Raw genomic sequence first — 15,974 nt, forward strand, 5'->3', positions numbered from 1 at the left:
CGTCAGCCAAGTTTCCATTTTTTTTATCCCTCAAAGTGTGACATAAGAAGAAGAAAATACATCTATCTATCAATTCAATATTGTTTGAAAAGTCTTAAAACACAGAACAATTTAACAATTCAACAGTGAAATTGCTGATGTGGGACTTTCACATTTCTGTCTGTGGCCCTTAAAAAACATTTTTCTAAAACACATTTTACAACTTTTAATTATATATCCGTTATTAATTGATGGGAGAATCCCTTTACGTGTAAATATAAAGCCTTTTTGTGTAGAATTTTTTTTTTTTCAAAAGAGTTTCTTCTGCACCTTTATTGCATTGTAGGTTCCCAAAAGCTTTATACTTTGTTAAATTGACAAAATGATGTATCAGACACAATACAATGATGTATCAAAGGAAACATGCTCATGGGATAAAGGCCTTTTTCAAAAGTGCTAAACGAAAGCTAAAATGAATACATAGAACGTTAACCTGGAGTCCAAAGATACCCCATATCTCATATTTACAATTAAACACAGAGATTAATCAAGCATACGCTCCAATCCATGCCTATGCTGTGCAGTGTATCACCATATTCAAGAACAGATACAAATGTGGACTAAACTATATATTTATTTCTGCTGCGAAGGAAACTAATTTCTTAAATATGAATGACATGCTTAATCAAGGAATAATTTCCTTTACAACGTCATCGATTTCAATATTGAAATTTAATTTGTCATTCAGCAATATTCCAAAAACATTTGTATGAAGATACCTTTTTAATACATTTGCAGCTCTTGAAGAGTAACGTCATATTCGTTTAGTATACGTTGGACATGATCTCTAAATTATGCAAATTAAAGATTAGCTTTTTATGTTCATTACCACAAGTTATTTTGAATTGGTAAAAGGATAACTGTGGAGGACAGTGATTTAGACAATTGGATGGATACTTCACATGGAGGATTGTTCTTTCTTCATTGTTTTGTAAAATGGAAAACAGGACAGGTGCTATGTTGCGTGTGGTACAGCTGTTTTACCTGAAGCATCAGATGGTTACAGAAGCATCTGAGAAGCCGTCTTTGGAAACGGTTTGGAAAAGGGCAGGATATTTCAAAAGACACTTGGCAAGTGATTGATTGAACCATCTGTCAATCAAAATATTGCAGAAGGCAGTCAGGAGTAGAGCGAAAAACATCCTTTCCTCTTTCAGTGAAGAAATACTCTCCAGTTCTGATATAATTGATTTTGCAGAATTTGCGCTCACCTCTTCGGGAGCTGCCATTGTTGTTCTGATTGAAGGAACAGTCATCTCCGGCAGCCTAACATAATTGCTTGTCAGCGCACACACACACACACACACACACACACACGCACACACACACACACCAGACAAATAGCAAAGCAGACAATTGCTATGCCACCATGGAGAGGCTTAGACTGTCTGTAAGAAGTGGACCTAGTCATCGTGACGTCACCCAATGGTTTGTGGACTGCTGCTTTGACGCCTCTAGATCAGCGATTTCATCGTCACCATCTTTGATTACGGCCGTCGCCATGTTGTTGTTGTTCCAATATTTGGAACGCGATGGAGTGACGTAGAGATTTGTCAATCAGTAGCCCCGCCCTAAAGCATCCCCTGCTTTATGGTCTGTTTGACTCTAAATTACCATAATTTACTAAATGAACATCATGCTGTATTGAAGAAGACTTGAAACTAGAGATTGAGACATAAACTCATGTTTACAATGTTTACTGAGGGAATAAATCAAGAGAGAAGTAGAGTAATTTTCTCATCGGCAAAGATAATGCAAGTTTTAAGACACTTCTGCATTGGGTTCACTGCTGCCTGGGGTTACCATGCAACTCCTATCCTGCAAACCAGCCTTTGATCAAAGTCTCGAACAACACTGCTCCAGAACCGTGTCCTCTTCTATCGGAATGTCCTGCTAAGCATTCGTACATGGCGTTTTGAGCGGAACTTTTATCAGACACCCTATTTCTATTCAGATTTGGCCACAAAATAGACCTTCTGAGTTACGATTGAAATGACATGATGAGGAAAAAAAGCTTGTCCTCCTCAACCTCTATGGCACTGGTGTCAAACTTCGCGGACCCGTTTTCAGTGAATCGCGGACCTTTGCATGGGTAAAAAAAAATCTGTGCTTTTATTTTGAAGGGGATTTTTCATGCAACGGAGTGCCGTGCATTCACACTCCTCAATGCTGTGTTCACAACACGCTTTACTTGCCTGAGTTTACACGTTGGACTATTTGTGATAGTTAGCTTCATTACTGACTTTTTTATTTCATGTTTGTGCATGAAAACACTGAGTCTGTTAAAAAAGGCTGTAATGTGGGTTTCTTAACCCTAAATTAAATGGTGCCACGAGCAATTCCATGTTTTTGCTGTGAAAACACGGATTAACCTGCTTGCTAGACCAGAACGGTGTTGGACATTTTACCCCGAGTGTCACTGCGCAGAATAATGAGTTCTTCGGGTTTTTTTAATCCCACCCCGTGTTTGACACCACTGTGTCAGGCGGCGAGAGGCGTAGAGGTGGCATAGGTCACGCACTGAAAAAACACACATGCTCATCCTACTATAACGCAAGGCTAAAATCCCCCCTCCACACACACACACACACACACACACACACACACACACAGAAATATAGACTAACAGATCGATGTGATGTTCAGCCAGGTGGAACAGCTAAGTCACTGGCATGGGACACTGTCTCCTTGCAATAAACACACTAACAGCAGGTGAAGGACACACACACACACACACACACACACACACACACACACACACACACACACACACACACCTACGTGTTGAAACACTCAACACTCAGGTGCCAAATATCAGTTCAGTTTGGAGATGTGGATATTTCTGTTTGTTTTTCTCATCGAGCCCCATGTTGGAAAGGGAATGAAAAACAAGAAGCAGGGTCATCGCGGTTTCCTTCATGCCGGGGTTTTCGGTGCTTGTTATTTTTTTGAAGGGTCTCTCTTGTTGCTGAAGGTTGTGTTTTTAGGTGGTAAACAACTCTGTGAACCAAGGGGTTGCCATGGTGTTTGTAAGGAGATCAAATCCGTTTTAAATGAGTTTTTAATGTCACTTTCAATAAAATGTACTTATAAATAAAAAAACATCTGCGGTATAATACTGTTTTTTGTTTTCATTTTATATTTTTTTAATAACCAATTAACAATGTGTTTACTCTTTGTCCTTGTGCATTTGCACAGTATGAATATATATGTGAATGTATTGTTTCACAGACAACGTTGTCTCAAAACAATCATTTCAAAATAAAAATATATTTTTCACATGGAGAATGGAAAATGTACGTCGAATATGAAAACCATCACGTTGTACAGTAGTTGCACCTTTACTAAATTTGCATTTTTAAATGTGAATTGCGGAATAGCTATTTAACCTTAGTGTAGTGGACGCTATTATAAAAAATGTTTGGCCTATAGGTTTACTGTCCAGTAGAGAACACATGATAAAGAGCCATTCTGGATGCCCTTTCAGTGAAAATAGATGTGACTAGGTGGCCTCTATGGAGAACAACTCAATGCAGTGTACATGCTGTACATTGGTGCCCCACCGCCTTTTTCTGCCCTTGTCCCTCAGACAGCCTGAGTCTGCCACTGTTGTTGCTCAGTACAGTACATATTACAGTCATTTTGGTGCCATATAGTTTGGGAAAATTGAAAACAAATTTTGAATAGTGATGTCCTCATGGGACCAGAGTATTCTCGTAGTCTGCAGGTGCTCAGGTAGAATGTGGGTTCTAACCTGGGTTCATTTGTGTCTCTGTGTGTGTGTGTGTGTGTGTGTGTGTGTGTGTGCGTGTGTGTGTGTGTGTGTGTGTGTGTGTGTGTGTGTGTGCACGTTTCCCAGCTGCGCCACAGAGATTACAGATGGCTCTCAGTACTTTGTCCTACTGATGATCACAGATGGAGTGATATCCGACATGGTCCAGACCAAAGAGGCTGTGGTCAATGTGAGTAAACAAAGCACACACACACACACACGCACACACACACACACACACACACACACACACACACACACACACACACACACACACAAACACACGTAGTCTGATGGATGTTCACCTCAGTATCCTCTCTGGTATTTAGTGTGGAGGGCAAAAGCTCCATTATATTTCTGAAGAATGCTTTATATGATGTTTGGATAAAAGCAGCTTCTCAGTATTCTGTGATAAGTTCAAGACAGAAGGAAAGGAAAAGTACCAAAGTCAAATTCAGGGAGAACAAAATATATATTTCCTCTAATTGTGACTGATCTATTTCACTTCTGTGGAGAGATCAATAGTTCTTTCAATAGCATGTCAAATTCATATTTGAGAGGTGCCTGATCCAATTAGCTGGGTTCTGAGTGATTTATTTTGTGGCAGGCGGTGAAGAATATTAAAAGAAAGTTATTTGTTATTTTCTCCCTCCTAATTAAAAAGCTGAAGTGTCAGATATTTGCTTTAAATCCCCCAAATACTACCACTTCTTACCTGTGGGGTTTTCTCGAGGCGCTCGACTTTTGATTTTGTGACAAGGAGAGTTACGGTTTGGAAAATCAAGGTAATTGCTGCAAGTTTAGGATATTGGGTCAGGTAAACAGCTCCACCTTTCAGATTTAAAAAAAAAAGTAACGAATTAATGCTTAATTTATTTTACGCAAGACCATACTCACCACACCAAATCAATTTAAAGATGCACTATGAATACATGGCCAGAAGTTCAGTTTGAAACATTCAATAAACAAACTAACATTATCACCAGAATGTGGAGAGGTAACAGTGTCACAGAGTTTCGCTACATTAGAATCGTCATTCAGTTGGATAAACACTGTCCTTGGTCATTCAGCATGGAAAAAAGAAAAAGAAAATCAGAGCTGTCTAGCAGCCCTATCGCGTTGCCAACATTTAGCTAGCTCCGGCTAACTTTACACTCGCTGCTAGCGCCCTGCGCTCAATTACAATTGCCTGCAGCCAGAATGCACCTGTGAAAACACCTGGAACCAATTTGACCAACTTGAACTATTAGTTGGATTCAGGTTTGCTCTTTGTTTGCATTTGTGTTCATATGGTCTATATTTACAGCATGCTACAAATTAAAATGGCGATAATGTTTTTATACTTGGCTCTCTCTTCATGCCAACTGGACACTGACGCGCTATTTTTCAGTTGATACCGTTTTGAATGAAGTGTTGCTTTTGCAAGAGATGCAAGATATTCTGCATTTTCTGTGTCTTTTTAGGTTGTTTTTTTCAACAGAGGATCCCTAGTTTCAGTTAACAAAATGGTTAAACACCCATGGTGTGTGTGCGTTTTGGTTCTTTGTTTATTGGATTACATTTAAACTGTCAGAAAGTAGAAAACAACTCGCAGCGTTGCGTTGGCTCAATTTCAGCCAATGCAAGCCCACCCCCCAGCACCGGGGGTCCGATCCCAGGGGAACGCCCAGACTTCTGGTAGGCTCTACCGTGGTCCCATTGTTGCCCTTACACAGGTCAGACCCAGCGCTCTAGCAGCCCGCTGCAACTCCTGGTGCTGGGGTTTGTGTGCTGGCTGAATTTGTGAGTCCATCTCATTTATTCTACTGAGGATTTAGTCCAATAAACAAACTATTGAAAGGGTACAGGCATCCTTACAGATGGAGTCTGGCTAACTTCAAGGCAGACATGAAGATTATAAGATAGCGACATTATTTTAAACCGTCTCTCAGAGTTTTATAGTTTAGTTTTGCTTATCCTGAACCTGCTGTTAGATGGTAGTCATATACAGTACATAAATATATATATTTTTTATTTCTAGAAGAGGTGAAATGCCACCACATTTATTTAAAGCTTGTGGCTTCATTACACGTTGCACCTTTTTAAAGCTCTTTGGTTCATCCAAAGCTAATTCGATACCTTGATGTGTCCTAAGGATCTAATGAATCACTTGGACTAAACGTTCGTTGTCTTTGCTTTTGTCTCCTGCACAGGCGGCAGGACTCCCCCTATCCATAATTATCGTAGGCGTTGGACCCGCTGAGTTTGATGGTGAGTGTTCCATTATAGTAACGGGTTCCGGGATGTGGCACGTCAACGTGAGTTAACAGACAGAGGAGAGGACAAAAAGTAATCTTATCTGCAGAGGACGAAATTGTTTAATCTGCAGTAGAGTCATCTCTTCAATCACAATCAGACACGTGATCCACTTTAAGGTGGCTGGCTTCACACCCGGTTGAAGCAGTTGGCTGCCAAACAACAAATGAGCATCCAGCATGCTAATACACATAATCATAAACAGACACTCTATAGACAAACTGTGACAGCGGTATCTTTGAGTGTTTTCATTTTTATATAAAAAAAGGTGGACAAGTGAGGGTATATTCAATATCAATTACAGAAAGAACACTGGATTATATTATTCATTCACACCATAAAGATTTCATGGTGTACATCTAGAAAAACTCACTTTCTGATAAATATTCTTCAACACCTCTGCCTCTGTGACTCATTTTTTCAACACCGATGCATTTTTTTATTTCATTCTTTCCTTTAGAGCAACCTTGTAGTACAACAGTATGAAGCTTTGCAGATTTTGTTTTGTTTTGATATGGCCAAAAGCAAAGATATAATACATTATTTGTATCTGCCACCTGATTTATTTTTTGTGAGAATCCATATGCACCATGTATATAGAGTTATAGTTTTCCATGTAGCACACACTTGTGTGTGTGCTACATGGAAAACTATTTTACTAGGCTGTCCTTTTTTTGTTTATATTATGATGAATATTTAATATTTTTAGTAAGGCTACCTACTAATACCTACCAAATTCAATTTGTTTCGGAGATTAGATCTTAAAGTCAGACTATGAGAAAATAACCCTTTCTCTCTGATTTATTCCCTCAGTATTGTAAACATGAGTTTAAGTCTCAATCTCTAGTTTCAAGTCTTCTTCAATACAGCATGATGTTCATTAAGTAAATTATGGTCCATTTAGAGTCAAATAGACCATAAATCAGGGTATGATTTAGGACGGGTCACTGCTGCTACCAGAGTATGCCGTCTCTACGTCCCTCCTCTGCATTCTCCCGTTCACTGGTTGCAGGAAAAACACGTGGCGACGGCCGTAATCCAAGATGGCGATGAAAAAATTGTCGCAATCGAGGTTTCAAACCGGCAGTCCACAAATCAATCAATCAGGTGATATCACGATTGCTACGTCCACCTATTATATACAGTCAATGGTCCAGATATCACTAACCTATCTGCATTGGTTGTTGTGGCAATGACTAAGACAGGGGTCAGCAACCTTTACTATCCAAAGAGACATTTTACTCTATTTTCCACCAAATCAAATTTGTCTGGAGCTGCAAAAGCTATTTGATATCACAGCATATAAAATGTTATATATAGTCATATTATATATACAAAAGCTATAGTTTGTTGTATTTATGAAATTATAGAACCAGAATGAAGACAATTCTTCGTTATTTTACCTGTTATAGCAATATCAACCTCTTATGAAGAGGAGAAAAAAAATCCACTATCATGTGGAGGCCTACATTGAGGTCATCACAACTATGCAGGTCTTGAGCGCAGATTTGCACATTAGTATGTTGAAGTGTCCTTTAGCAAGACACTGAACCCTGTTGCTCCCCGGGCGCTTTAAAGCAGCCCACTGCTCCTAGAATGCTAAGGACGGGTTAAATGCAATAACTTTTTAAATAAAATAACTCTGAAATAAATAGGTCATGTTCACACTACTACGTTTCCATTTTAAAACGCATATCTTTTGCTACGGAGGAGTTTGGAAATGCTCCCGAGGACAGATACGTTTTTACTAATGGATGCCTCGCTATCTCATGAGCTGGCACAGAACCAGCAGCAATAGTTGAGTTTGAAGACTGGATCCACTTCCTGAAAGTACATTTACTTTGCTCAGTTTTCTGCAGCAGTTGAGATCTGCAGCGTGATACTTTTCAGCCAATGCCGTGTGCTTGTTCTGGACGTCTTTCAACATCTTTTGTTGTTTGCTAATTTCTCGCCACATATCACGCATACAGGTAAGCCAACATCTTTGGCTACATTTGATTAAAAATCAGAAAATTCAGATAGAAATTCAGAATACGGACCTGGGGCCCGGTACACTATAACAAATATAATTCACTGTATTGTTTTCTAGGTTGGATGTGAAAGGCTTTCAAATGAGTTTAATTTAAGTTTCTGGTTTATTAATAGGCTTGAGTCAAAGATGGCTGCTCCATCTGGATGTTCTAGTCAGAGATGAACTTCTAAACTGTGATTTGTGTTGGCTATCAACTGTAGAAAAGTAAAGAATCTTTTCCTAAATTCAGGACAATAAAATAGATTAATTTGCCAGAGATTGTGTTCTCGGAGTTTTTACCGTTTTCAGCATTTTTACATAAAATACAAATGTATAAAAAATATATATGTGTAATTTGTTTATTGAATTTCAATGTCTGCTCAACCCTCTTGTATTAGAAGTATCAAGCAGCATGAGTAATATAACATCACTACTGCTGATGTGTTTCAATTTTTTTAATTTTGAATGAGCCTCGGGTTCGAAACACCTACACTGCCATCAGTGGCCAACCCATAAATCGCATCTGCTCCATTATCACAAATGTCTTTAGTGGGAGGAAACCGGATCACCCAGAGTAAACCCTAAAAGAAAACTGGATTATGACCCTGGAGTCAGTGCTAGCCACTGAGTCGCCCTGCCGCTGTGAAGGAAATCATAGATGGGGATATGTGAAGTTTTGTGCTTGAAGTCGGCCGGGACTTGCAAGTCTTCGTTCTACTACTTCTTGGTCTGATTGGACTTTTTCCTTGTGCTTTTGGATGGAAGTGCAGGTGGCAACGGACAGATTTTTGTTCCCCAACACTGAAACGCATCGGGGAAGGGAGAGAGTGGGGAGAGCTCAAGATTTAGGTGGGGCTGGGTGGCAACTGCAATGCCGGGGCAGCTTAGGAGATGCAAGGAAGACGGGTGAGGTGTGGACGGAGTGGAAAGCAAGCGTGGATCGATATGTACCCAATTTCAACCCGTTTCTAATTTCTTCACCCCCATGTCTGTTGTATGTCCTCAGAGGTAAATTGAGAATTGTTGGGAATCGGGGACAAGGGATTCTGCATTGATTGTAAATGCTTCAACACGACCTTCCTACATTTCTTTCTCAGCTGCTCGCTCTCCTCATGCTCCTTCACGTACTCTGCATTTTCAGCCACGAGGATTTCCTGTGACGCCTTTAACTTATCCTCTTGCGCTTTGTACTCCTGCAGCAATGCTTTGTGCCGCTGCAGCTCCTTCTCAAACTCCTCCTTCTCCGCCATCTTCTTCTTTCCCAGCTCCCGCTCATTATCGGCGGAGGTCAAGCAGACATCAAGGGCCTTCTTGTTTTCGATGCTGCTCCTTAACCACGACCAGGTCGTCAATCATCACATTGGTCTCCCTAGCCTTTTGTCTGATTTTATTCTGTAGCTGTTCAATCATTTTGTCCTGCAGATCGATATTCGTCTCAGCGTTCCGCCAGTTTTGATTGTTGAGGAGGTCTCTCTTAGCGACAACTTCGTTGTTCTTTTCCTCAAAATCAGTGATCAGATTCTTGAGATTGATTATCTCCTGATCGATGGAGCGTGAAACTCGGCAGTCTATTCTTGTTCTTAGAAATTCAGGCACATTTGATCTAAAATTGGCTCCAACCAGCCCTTTATCAATGAAGGCAGTACCCAGCAGACTAGTGGCTGGTAACGTAACAGACACACACATTAGGTTTCTCACAGCCCACCTCGTGCAACAAGCTCTGGAGACACGGAGATGTCTCGTGCCACACAACACGCTTGTCCCACTGGGAAACTAATAATAATACATTGTCAATGATATTGACAAATTTAAGAGGGAATAATACTGACAAAAGTAAGAGGACATAATATATAATGTTAGGGATTAGTAATAACAGTAATAATAGCAAATAATGGCCAGTCAGTGATGGCAAGTGGAATAATTAACTCTGTTACATGCAAAGCAGTTCTCTCCTGATTGGTAAAATACCACAAAGGTGGGACAAAAGGCGTGACAGGGGGATCTTTGCTGATTGGCTGGGTGAAGACCACATGATTCTTGAATTAACTGATGAACGCCATAAAGTACAGCGTGCGGAAATTACCATATATGGTTAGACGCACCATAAAGGGTTTTAAAGAACTGCAGAATGGAGCAATACTCTTCTAATACTATGCAGATACTGTTTTCATAAAGAGTTGCTGCAATGAACACAACTTTATTCATTCATTAATGGTTTATTCTATATTGACAGCTTCATCATACTGCACACAGGCAAGCTGTAAATAGCTATCTGACGTATCAGAGCTCACTGGAGCCGAGGCGTTACCAATGGTGATGTCATTCATCTTTTCCAGTCACCTCACCTTCATCTTCATTACCTGCACAAAAGGGTTGAGTAAATACGCGTAGAGATAAATGTAGAAATAAAGCCAGTGAAAGCTCTCGTATGTTCACTCCATATCACTTAGTGTGGCTCCTACACACTGGCTTATAGATGAGACCCCTGGACCTTCCAGACTATATAAGCTGGCCCATGTGCTCGCTTTCTCTCTTCATTCAGCGGCTCCTGAAATAACTTCACACTCCATTGTTCATTTGAGTTTATAATGATGTCTGTTTTTAAAGCCCTACTCCCCTGAGCCAGTTAAAAACAACCCAAGGAGCTGTCAAAAACCAAAATAACGATAAATAGGACCCACCAAAACAATGCATCAACACAACAGGGTGTGTGCCGTGATTGGACATTGCTGGAGTTTAGACAATGAGTTGACTTTCTTCACATGTAAAGCTCCTCACCAATGTGTTGGAAAAATAGATCATTTTAGTTGTGCTGTGACCTTTAAGTCACAGAAGGTTTGGTATTGGAGGGATGTTTCAGGTCCTATCTTACTTCTCTTATTTGCGACACCACTTCTCTTATTTGGGACACCAGGTGTACCGTGCACCATGCACTTGGTGTCGAGCACCTGTGTGTGTGTGTGTGTGTGTGTGTGTGTGTGTGTGTGTGTGTGGTATATATATATATATATATATATATATATATATATATATATATATATATATATAGCATTATTAACGTAGGTAGATCTTTTGACTTGGTCATTTTAAAAGTAGCTTGCAAGCAGTTGGAGCATTTGTTTTCTGATTCTGTGAGTACCTGTTCGCTAAATTAACCCCTGCATTGCACTCGGCCACCTCTCCACGCAGGCTGTTATTTTCCCCTGGCAGAGTGACTCCAGACTCCAGATGCTGCCGCAGGTGCTCTTTTTGAAGACCTCTTAGAACGGCATCTCCATCGGAGAGCAAATTTAGAGCAAGCGCATCTTCCTATGTTTGGCCAATATTGAATATTGGCTGTCTGAAAGCCTGCTGAGCTTTCTTAGTGACTGGCCCGAATGATTTTCATTTTCTGACCTCAGGTGTAACCGTGCATCATTTTTGCTTATGAAATGTCATTCTCGTTTGAACCATTCTCCTCTGATTACCTGTTCTTACTCTACATGCTGTGCTCCACATCAGCAAATTACGTTATGAAAATACAACAGAACATCCTGTACCCTCTAAATTCTCCCTCTATGGTTCCAGTATTGAGTCATGCTCTGTCTGTCACTTTCTCTTCTTTTTAGCTATGGAGGAGCTGGATGGAGATGAAGTGAGGGTGTCCTCCAGGGGACGTCTTGCCGAGAGAGACATTGTACAGGTACTCACCATTATACTGTTTAATGTCACTGGTTAAACTGGAGCATGTTTCTGTCTACAGCAGCTGCATAGGAGGATTTCTTCCAGTATGAGGGCGGCTTAAATACATGACACACACTCAAACAGAAACTGGGGACTGCCTCATACAATATTCTTCACAATATTCGTCTATGGTGGGCCACTAGACAAGCTCTGAGTCTTGCTCAAGGGCACAACACCGTGATTCTGGTTTCACTTGCCCACACAACTCAAAAGTACACCTGTCCAAGGATAACATTTATCCAATTTTCATCCTACTTTTCTGTCCGGCAGCACAAGCCCATATGTAATGCAGCCTCCGGGTTCTGCAACCTTTGTAAATGGGCAGCGGCTCACAGTAGATTTCCGTGGTGGCTGCAGAAGAGCAAAAGTCTCAATGTATTGGAGAAAAAATATTTACAGAATTCACAACATGTTTTTCTTTTCAGCGAAACATTTATCTTCAATTTATATACAGCGGGTAAAATATGTATTGAACATGTCACCATTTTGCTCAGTAAATATATTTCTAAAGGTGCTATTCACTTAAAATGTTCACCTGGGCCCTATTCTCCGTAGCTGGCTTAGGGAAATTCACTGGATAAGCTGGCCACTCCCACCGGACAAAAAAGGCAGCTCCCTTCCTCATTGATGAAATAGCGATATTAGTTTTATAGGGAGAGAGTTCTTCGAGATCGCCAAGATCCGTTCTCACATCATCATGACTTCCTGTACGAGCGCTATCGATTCTGCCAAAAAGGAATCATATATTTACGAGAGCTTCTCAAGCCGCGGACATTGATCACCACAGGCGCAGCCGATCACCCGTCTCTCAGACACAGACTATCACCCGCTGCAGGCCGTACTGTTCTTAAGTTTATTTAGCACTTAAGAAACGTATGGATGTGTTGAAAGCACTCATAATTATATGACAGTGTTATTAGTACACCATACATATCATTATTGTAGAACATGATTAAGGTGGACTCATGACGAGAATACAGAGAATCATACACAATTTCTTTTCACTGCTTCAATTGATTGAAAGTCTGATTATGAATAATACATACGTACTGATCCGCCCATACACATATTCAAACTCCTAATTATATGGTAATCTACACATACATGAATATACACATATACATACGCACATACAGTACATATATCCTCATAAGTATATATCTATTCGTATACTACTGCCAGCAGGCACATTTAAACAAATACAATCTGATTTGATTTGGGTGATGAAGCACTTAAAATTAGCCCATACATTTTCCCAACACTGACACATTTAACATGTCTGATATATTTGTGACGCTTATGTCTCGCAGCGGGGGCGCTGTTAAGCTGCGTTCACATCAACAACGTTGCAAAAACGTTGCAAATTGTTTGCTGTGAATGCAGCATTAGATTTTGCCATGATTATGGTCTTGAATTCCTCATGCATTCATGATCATCTCCTTCTTCTCAGCAGGGAAAATAAAAAGGTTCCGCTGAGTTTATTTGCCATTGTACTGTTAGAACATTGTGGTGTCAGTGCTCGATTATTATCCCTTCTGAAGAGGAACAGGCACGCACATTTATCCAGATGACTGACGTCTGGTTAGAATTAACGAGACCGTTTCAGCACAGATCTGCCGTGGAGAAACCGAGTTAGCCTGATGTCAATCATCTCGCTAATTTAACGTGGATAATAGGACATTTGCTCGACTTTGTTGAGTCAGGTATGAAGAATAGGGCCCAGATGTCCGTAACAACCCAAACAAAAACAAATACAAATACATTCAACAATGAAGTTATGTGCAATAAAATGGAATGACAAATGGAAAAAGCATCGAACACGCTGATTGAAATGTATTTAATGCTTGGTACCAAAGCCTTTGTTGGGAACGATGGCTTCTAGACGCGTAGAAACTAGTCTCATGCATTGTTGAGGTGTGATTTTGGCCCATTCTTCCACACAAACAGTGTGCAATACTTATTTTATCCGCTGTATGTTGGTGTTTATTTAGCCTTTCAAGAATTACATTTTCACTGAAAAAAAATTGCTTTTCCATTTGGCGAACCCGCCAATACAATGTAGGTGCACCTGGCCTTCAAAGGGAATGGGAGATGACGCTGGTTTAATTTGCGTTACGCCCAAAACACACCTATGATTATCTTAGAAAGTTACTACAATCCCTTTGCCCCTTGCATCTTACTTTACGCTTAGGCACCGTGTAACCAGTGAAAGAGATGTAAATGCACTGGTACCATTCACTTTAGACCATGCACTATGGATCATTTAAATAGGGGCCTGTGTGTTATCAGAATCAGAATCAGCTACCTCCACTTTTGCTTCTGAAAGAGAACAATCATGAAACATGCAATATGTTATTTTCAGCATCTCTGAAAACATAAAAACCAGGCAACAAAAAGTGAAAAACTAGCCCCTATCTTTGTGGCATATTGCCTTGTGGGTGTTCTTGGTAATGTTGCAAGCAGCCTCTGAGGGCTCATAGATGATGTCCCAAACCGTATCCAAACGAATAGAGATAAATCACATTCAGGATAGTTTCAAGTATGTATTGAGTTTCTGTGTAGTACAAAATATAATAATACTAGGCTTTCAAAGTTGTATACCAAAAATGTTTTGTATCTATCTAATAACATTCAGTATGACCGTTCTGCTGTGAATGTTTGGAAAGTCCATCCTCACTTCAAAGTCAACCCCAGGACATTCATGGCTGTGGTCATGTATCTATTTCCACTCAACAGACGACACTACTCTAATCCAAGCCGCTGGCCGAGTGTATTATATGTAGCATTTTACTTATCAGTGACTAAAACCGGCGAGACATTTCCTTACTATCCTTACATTTCCTTAGTATCAAGAAAAAACAGCTCTTTCTTGAAATTCAATGAAAAACGAGCACTCACAATGATAAATGTATACGGTCTAGAGGAGCCATGTGAGTATGTAAGATAGCACAAATGTAGTTTTTGCAAAATGGCATTAGCTATTTACTGCAAACCATTGATGTCCTATTTTTTGGCCTAAATTAGCAGTAATCATCAATATATTCCTAAATACTTCAAAAGGTTTGACTAAATTGCTTTTGTTTTGCTACTCCAGTATAAGTGAACATTGAAATGAAATTGTTTCGATAAACTTCAATGTTACATTTTTCTCCTGTTGTTATGAATTAAAGTCACAGTGTTAGACCTCCACTCGTGCACCATGAACCAGGAGCTCTCAACATTTTCTAACTTGAGGGTCACTTTAAGTTGTTAGAAAAGTTTCCCATGAACTAACTTCCTAAATTAATGAGAATAAAAAACAAACTTTCAGCTGTGATGACCAAATCCATCACTGTCTTCCATTATGAATAAACAATGAATGTATGTATAGTATATTTCCTCACAACACAGTTTGTCTCCCCCATCACTCTTTACTTATTCTTTACGCTACGTGTCACTGCGCCCTAGGGAACATTTGTCTTTACCTAGCAAGAGGTTATCTATTTTGAAAGACTGTGTATATAAAGACTTAGTATCCACCTGCATTACCAGTTAGAAAGCTTTGTATGTATTCCGTGTCCACTATATTTACCTGTGAGCAATTTGGACAGGTGGGCGTAATTATTGGTTATTGCAGTGACACAAAGTACATTACTGTTCAAATATTTCTTGATTGCACTTGCAGTATCCATATATACATTCACACTTGAGTGCGTGGCACAAGACGGCTGCTTCATGGACAATGGTGGCGTGCGAGGGATTGTTCGATGCACAGCCTCGTACACGGATGCATGGACGGTTAACATACTTCTTCCTCCACTCTGAATATTTTATTCCCTGGAGAAGTACGTATTCTGAGAGGGAAGTGAACATTTATGTAGGAGGGCTTTAATCCCCGACCTGCCTGACTCTTAAAGAAGAAGGAGTGCACTTCCCTCTTAAAAAATGCCTCTTGAGAGGGTACATTTAAATAACTTCAATCAAAGTGCATTTGACCTGGGTTAAAGCGACGGCACCACCTCCAGGGATCCTCTCTGATTTGCCGCAGACAGCAGGTGACAGAGTATAAAACTAATGAAAGACTGCAAACTGCTTGGTCTATCTATTTGTTTTGTACCGGAAGTTTTTTGGGGCGGGGGATGTCTTATGGATTGT

At 40.1% G+C, this 15,974-nt stretch overlaps 1 protein-coding gene across 1 annotated transcript in view; it reads left to right on the top strand.

Annotated features, from left to right (window-relative positions):
• The window catches only part of LOC306743735 (copine-9-like), a gene marked incomplete at both ends in the record, with an annotated part of 73,861 nt that overhangs the window by 57,102 nt on the left and 785 nt on the right, over positions 1-15,974 (top strand). The window contains 3 exons of the mRNA XM_079226283.1: positions 3,899-4,001; positions 6,004-6,061; positions 11,726-11,799. Coding sequence (XP_079082409.1) covers positions 3,899-4,001; positions 6,004-6,061; positions 11,726-11,799 — 235 coding nt within the window. The remainder of the gene's footprint in view (positions 1-3,898; positions 4,002-6,003; positions 6,062-11,725; positions 11,800-15,974) is intronic.

This window comes from Taurulus bubalis (genome assembly GCF_910589615.1).
Source record: "Taurulus bubalis genome assembly, chromosome: 11".
Taxonomy (NCBI): Eukaryota; Metazoa; Chordata; class Actinopteri; order Perciformes; family Cottidae; genus Taurulus; species Taurulus bubalis.